A 7,774-nucleotide genomic window follows, 5' to 3' on the forward strand; every position below is an offset into this window, starting at 1 on the left:
TAACCGTTCCAAATAGAATTACTAACCAGTATCTAATATGTGTTCCAAATTCACTAACCCATTGCAAATTACAGTTTCAAAAATCATTCCTAAATTAATCCCAATTAAAAAAAATTGTTCCATATTATCTACTCCAAAAAACGTCCCTAATTGTTTCAATTCCAAAATTAATTTTTTTTTTTGATAAATCCATCATCAGGAACAGTTTACAATGATCGGTACAATTATCGTCCCAAGTTGAAACAGTTTTTCATAAACTGTTCCTAAATTTTTGTAATGCGACTGTAAAGACGGATTTCTATTTATTTCAAAATCGTTCCAAAGTAAAAAAATAAATAAATAAAATATTTTAAAACCCACCCCAAATTCCGTCTTTATTTAGCGTGAGTGTTATAGTTGTGTTTGTTATATAATAAATACCAATGTAGGACACTTTTATTAATTAATTTGATTAATACATATGTACTGGCGCATATGCATTCGGTATGAATATCAAAATCGTGCCAACATCCAATAATTGATATTGGAGGGTGATTCGTTTGGACAGCCTTGAGAGTCATAGACACCTTCAAGCAACAATATTTAGGTAGACGAAAACTACAGACAATCATCATATTCAACCATTATATGGGATGTCGAATAAAATAAATAAAACATATTATTAGAAACTATGTATACGAGTTAGGGATGTTTCCAATAATTTAAGTTCTCTTATCAATTTTTATTTTCATTAAAAAAAAGTTGAAAATAGTCTTCTTTTTTTTTTTATTTCAAGTTATAATTTTATCAATTTCATTGAAGGTGTTTGGAAATACAACTTCTGCTTATGCCTCTCTTAAATTAAGTTAAAATAAGGTAAAAGTTGTAACATCATTAGAAGAAAATTTATTATTTCCTACAATTTTATTATCTATGGACTAAAATCGTTCTAAATAACTATTATTAATCATTGCTGAAAAAAAGCTGATGTAAATACTTATTAGCTTATAATTATGAAAACTATTTTTTGCATGGTTCTTAATCATGAAAATGGTTTAGTCGCACTAATAAAAATCGCGACCGGCTACTGTTATGTAGTCATAACCAATAACTATTTACTACGACTATTTATGTTTAAATATGTCAATTGGCCATGGTTTAATCTTAAATTTCTTCTAGTGGTTGTAAGAATGTTTTTTGCAGTTTCAATAAATTGAATTTCTGTATGACTTTTATGTCCGAATATATTTTTTGTATCTCCAAAGTACCTCATCCCAAAAATAATTAAATACAATCAGAATTTGGTTTGATCAGATGTGAACAATCATATATCAACTGTAATACACATTTTTCATGTGATTAGTGTACAATTCAGAGAAAGTAACCAATCATATAACAAGTGTATCACACTTGCTTTATGATTGGTTTGGTTTGACTATGCCTAGTCTAGACAAGAATTTCCTCAGACTAGTTAGGTAATTTCACAAGTAAGCTTACAATGCACCAACTTTTGTAACAAACACTTCCACATTAATTTTTTTCTACTTATAACTATTACTTTGGTACCACTTCAAACTTTTACATCTCAATCACTTATCCATTTATTCTAAAATTAAGCAATCTTAAAAAAGCATAAATTTTGCAAACATCCCCTAACTTAAACTCATTTCAACCCAAAATTCATAAACTTTTTTCCACCAATTTTTACAATTTACTAATAAAAAATTATAATTCTTCTCATATTCGTATAAATACACAACACCAGGGACATGGACTTTTTTTTTGGGTAAACGTAATTTTATTAATAAAAAAAACACATAATAGTACAACAAAGTTCTTCAGTTGGTTTCTCCCTCAACAGGCCAAGGGATACGTCACCAGGGACAAGGAGTGATGATCACAGATTTGTAACCCTCGTAGTTGATAAGTCTCATTAAGAAAATGATTTAATAGCAAGAAAAAATTTGACACTAAATTAATTAATCATCATCAAAAAGAATCTTTACTAAATTTATTGCTAACCTATATATATTATTTAATACTAGTACTTACTAAAGAATTTAGCAACGAATTATTTAAATATTGCGTGACTAAATTCATTAGCAAGTAAAATTTTTATATTAAATAATATAAAATAGCAACAAAGTTATCAAAAATTTTCTTACTAAATTCATTGCTTGTGAACTGCAGAATTAAAGTAATAAATAAAATTTGAATGTAAAAGTTAAAATTACAACATCATCATCATAATAATAAGATAATAGTAAAAATAATTAAAATCACTGCATAATACTGAAATTAAATACAGCAGCAAACTTCCTTTTTTTTTAAAATTTCTTGAATATATAATAGGATTTATGAGAGTTTTATGTGTGCAATCCATTAAATGTTATTTCCGCATTTACTGAATATATGCACATCCGAATGGATAAGGACTCCAGTTCACTGAACACAGAAATAATTATATTACTCCCATTTTCAAAATTATATTTTTTATACCTTGACCTGTCATAATATTTAAAAGTAAAAGGTGCAAGTTTTTAGTTATTGTTTCCATATTAAAAACGTAGATTTTGATAATTAATTTCTGTAAGATTTTTAGAACGTGCAAACATTGACCATTTTCTTAAATTTGTCAAATTCAATGACCATATGTTGTTATGGATTTCATTATCCAATACATATATACGCCACTCAGATAACCAAAACCAGAAAATAAAATTTATTTTCTGACGTGGCATACGAATCCAAAACATAGTACTCTTACTTTTTTTTTTTTTGTTTTTGCTTTTCTTGCCTTTTGATGACGATCGTGCCTATAAATATAACACATTCCTTGTGTACATATCTTCCATGCACTGCATTGTCTCCTTTTCTTTCACAGGCCTTTTTCTCTCAAGAGCTATTCTTTATTTCCTCTCTCTCTCTCTCTCTCTCTCTCTCTCTCTCTCTCTCTCTACTCGTGTGTGTGTCTCTATATATATATATATACAGAGTAGTCATGACGTTTTCTAAAGACGATGCTCGTACTGCTGTTGGTATTATAGGTTAGCTTCTTGATTTTGGTTGTCCTTGCAAGTGATAATCTTTAGATCTTCTTTCACACACATATTGTGTGTGTGTGTGTGTATGAGTTTGTTGATTATCTGCAAATACACTCACGTACACACACGTGTACGTATGTATTGAGTATTTTCAGATATCACACATGTGTGTGTGTTTTGGATAATCACACACTCACACTCACATACAATCAGATATTGGGATAGCATTAAGACCATTTTTCCAAACTTTTAGATTTTAGAGATGAGTTAAATAAAATACAAAATTTCACTCCTCAATTAATCAAAAATATTAAAAGTTCTGATTCCGTGACTCCGTCGTTAAATCGACACAAGTCTTATCTTTCACCCTGTTTATATGTAATTACCCGTGACGTTTTAGATTTTTAATTTAATATATCCAAACTCAAAACTGATGAATCTTTTAATTATTTGTTTATTTTTCCAGGGAATATCATTTCACTCGTATTGTTTTTGTCCCCAGTGTAAGTTTAAATTCCAGAATTTAATTTCTCATTCTTCAAGTTTTAATTTACTTTTATGATTTTATCCAAACAATATTAATTTAATTTCCCATAAATATAATTAATTAATATCTAACCTTAATTTCTTTTCCTAACTATATATTAAATAATATAAGGCCAACATTTTACCGTATATGGAAGAAAAAATCAGTGGAACAGTACTCACCAGTGCCATACCTGGCCACCTTTGCCAACTGTGGGCTCTGGGTACTATATGGACTGCCCATGGTACACCCTAAGAGCACCCTGGTTGTGACCATCAATGGTACAGGCTTCGTGATTGAGATTCTGTATTTGTCGCTATTTCTCATATTCTCCGACGCCAAAAAGAGGCTGAGGATTGTGGCGGTCGTGGTAGCGGAGTGCGTATTCCTGGCGGTTTTGGCCATCCTCGTGCTGTCGTTAGCCCACACCACCAAGCTCCGGTCGACCATCGTCGGTAGCATTTGCATGGCCGGCAACATTTTTATGTATGCCTCACCGTTATCGGTCATGGTACGTGCCGGTGTGTTTTTGGTGTCTCGGTCTGAATTTCTTGGTTGTAAATTAATGTTGCATTCGTGCTGATTTTATATATACAGGTCCATTCTTTGTGGATAAAATATTTTTTTCAAAAAAAATTAATGCAAAATTATATTTTTGGTTTTGCAATTTTAAGTCGTTAGTACTTTTGGCTCTATAACTCACGCCATTTACACATTTAGTCTTTTTTTTTTTTTTACGACTTTAGTTCTGAACATCTCATATTTGCTCCTCGTTTGATAAATCTCGTTCTGTATTAACAATTTTGATCCCTTCATGCTGTAATAAATCTTATTTTTTATTCTGTAATTATAAGTCGTTAGGATCAAAATTGTCAATACAAAACTATATTTGTCAAAAAGGCCAAAACATAAATTGCTCGGACTAAACTAGTCAAAAAAAAGGACCCAAATGTATAAATAAAATAAATTATAGGATCAAAAATGTTAATTACCTAAATTTACAGGACCAAACATGTAATTTTACAAGAATTTAATGTGATGTGAATTTTATATGCTCAACGTGAATATATAAAGTGAAATATGAAACATAATACAAATAATTTGCATGCAGAAACTAGTGATCACCACAAGAAGTGTGGAGTATATGCCCTTTTCCCTGTCCCTTTTCTCCTTCCTCAATGGTGTTAGCTGGACTTCTTATGCTCTCATTCGTTTCGATCCCTTCATCGCTGTAAGTTCTTTCTCATTTGATGGTTCACAATGGTATCACATCCGTATGAGTATCATATGTCTATCTAATTATAGATTACTTTAATTATAGCTTTTCATTTAATGAACAAAATAGAATACATTTGTCAATTATATATTAGTCTTCGCTAACTGAAGAACCAAAATCATAAAAATTTAAAAATTTATTTATTACCCCTAGAAAGATAAAGAATTAAAATACCAAAATGACTAATTTGTAGGACAAAAAATGTATTTAAATCCCAAATTAAGTGCAATAAAGATCTCCATTGCTTTCATATTTACAATCTAATTGGAATTTTATATTACACTTTTGTATTGCATATTGGTATTAAATTATTGTGTGATTAACACGTTTCTTGGTTGAAATTAAATCATAATTAAAAATAAGATTGCATAATATATATATATATATATAAATCTAATATATATATTACGGTTCAAAATCTAATCAAGTGCTCACTTATTGTGAATAATTGTGGTAATTTTTCATTAGATTTGAGTACAAGGAGGAGAACATTATTGCTCCGTAGTGCGCGTTTTAATTAATTGTTTGTACGTTATTAGACTCTTTTTTCAAACATGTTACTATATATGATGAAACATCAATTTTTCTTTCGTTGAACAATACTAGACATCGCCATCAACTTGCTTTTCTTTTTTGTTTTTTTAAGAAATTACATTAACGCCCTTCAACTTAGGTGTTATTACACAAACACTTTTTACCCTTTGCAAAACCCTTGAAAGTTAATTGCATTTACAACTATATTCCTTATCCAGGAACAAAGTTTTACAATACTACTAGAATTAAATTACATTCACACCTCCTTAAAAGGGTGTACTTATATAATTTTATAAAAGTTAGAGAATGTTTGTGTAATTAAATTTTATTTTGGGGGTGTTAGTATACTTTATTACTTTTTTGAATTGCATTCATTAATTTTATTGAGTAATTATTTTTTAATTAATTCATTTGAATAATTTCTATAAATAAAGTTTTTCAATTCAAATGATAGTAAAATATCTTAATAAAAATTATCATTTCAAGAAATATAACTATATTTTATGATTAGTTATTATGGTAAAAAATAAAAAATATAGGGACCTATACCGCCTTAGACAAATTATTTTTGGTGGGTTGAGTAATATAGCTTTATTTTTGTTTTTCATTTTACAAGTAAGCATCCTTTAGTTAATTAGTTATACGAATAGTTTTTTATTTATATACGTTAAAAGTTAATTTACTTTATAAAATATAATAAAAAAATTATTTTTATACACACATCTAATATGTTTTAATAGTTAAAATAATTAATCATGATCACATAATGACTATTAACTATTATTTTGATAAACGAGACCATAAACATTAGTCACAAGAAAATAGCATGGCTAATATTTTGGAAAAAATGCAAACAACTCCCTATGATATTGCGAATCAGCAAATTATATCTTATAAAAAAAATAAATAATAATTTATCTCTTTATATTTTTTAAAATAAAGTATTTTACCTTCTTAGACAGAGAGGTAAATTGTTTTATTTAAAAGGTACACGAGAATAAATTATTATATTCTTTTATAGGAGGCTAATTTATTCATTTTCAACACCACAGGTGAATAAATTATTATATTCTTTTATAGGAGGCTAATTTATTCATTTTCAACACCACAGGTGAATAAATTATTATTCACCCTAATATTTTGTTTATAATTATAGTAATATTGATCAACTGTGGAAAAAAATTAAGTCCCGAAATCTATTTAATTACCACGTAAACAGTATTAATTTGTTATAATTTTTAATTCGTAATTATTTATAATATAAAAAATAATTTATTTATTTATTTTTCAGTGTATTAGATATGTATAGCATTTTTCTTGAAGGTTTTGCTTATTCTTAATCAAAGTTGGGATATGGCAATGCAGGCTCCGAATGGGATGGGAACTGTTCTTGGACTGGCCCAATTACTATTGTACGCCACCTTCTATAGGTCAACTAAGCGAATAATGGCTGAGAGAAAAGCCCAAGGAGAAGTGGGCTTGACTGGAAAACCAACAACAACAGACTCAAACAATAAGAATGGTGTTTAGGAGAGTTGAAATAGTGTAGCCCAAAACAAGGCCTGTTTGGTTGGGCCTTTTTTGTTTTCTAGGTTTGACTATAAAGTTCAGGAAATCCCTTCTATCACGTCCATTTATTCAAAAATATATATATATATATTACAAGATCTAACCCCTTATATTCTACCAAAAAAAAAAAAAAAAGAAGAAAGAAAAAACCATCGCAAAATATTTTTTAAGGAGAATAATAGTAATATCCTAAGTTTCTGTACACAAAAAGAAGATTTAATACAAAATACATAATTATAACAATGAGCAATATAAATGTTTAGAACTACACTTTTTTCTATTATTCATAATTGAACTAGATTACTATATATATTTTTTTTTGTTTGTATTCATTAATAACTCATTTTTTAAAATATAATAGGTTGTAATAACTAATATTCACATAAAATAATGATATTATATATAAATGAAAAATTATTATTAACGTTCTTACATGTGAACTATTATATCCCAAGGCTTGGACAATACCCAACTCCCACCACGAAACGCAACACATACGTGTACAGTCTTGTGAGATACATTCTAGAGCGCAATTATCCCACATACTCAAAACAAAATTAAACTCAATGCTGAAAATTCTAGAAAATTTCATGGAAAATTACACATTAGGTACCAAGCCCACACAATTACATGTAACGACAAGTGTTTCTTCTTCTTTTTTAACAAATTTTAGGAACCATGCCCTAGTCCCTGATACTTGTACCACGCAATTTAAAATTATGTAGATCCTATCAATAGCATAGAGCAGCTATCCGTCATTTTCTACATCCACTTATTTTGGAGGAGGAAACAACTCAAGGGCTTAGTGAGACCGGTGGTAGAGTGCAAGAGCATTAAACAGTAGTA

The 7,774-nt window shown here is 28.7% G+C and overlaps 1 protein-coding gene across 1 annotated transcript; it reads left to right on the forward strand.

The window, feature by feature from the left end:
- The first annotated feature begins 2,838 nt into the window (after positions 1 to 2,838).
- On the forward strand, positions 2,839 to 7,031 carry LOC105164502 (bidirectional sugar transporter SWEET7). The gene is made up of 5 exons (XM_011083152.3): positions 2,839 to 3,026; positions 3,490 to 3,526; positions 3,682 to 4,060; positions 4,661 to 4,780; positions 6,725 to 7,031. Exons 1-5 carry the CDS (start codon positions 2,981 to 2,983, stop codon positions 6,887 to 6,889), a joined length of 747 nt encoding a protein of 248 aa, XP_011081454.1. The 5' UTR covers positions 2,839 to 2,980; the 3' UTR covers positions 6,890 to 7,031.
- Positions 7,032 to 7,774: the final 743 nt, after the last annotated feature.

The sequence above is a fragment of the Sesamum indicum genome, linkage group LG6, assembly GCF_026168435.1.
Source record: "Sesamum indicum cultivar Baizhima isolate 11 linkage group LG6, ASM2616843v1, whole genome shotgun sequence".
In the NCBI taxonomy this organism is placed as follows: Eukaryota; Viridiplantae; Streptophyta; class Magnoliopsida; order Lamiales; family Pedaliaceae; genus Sesamum; species Sesamum indicum.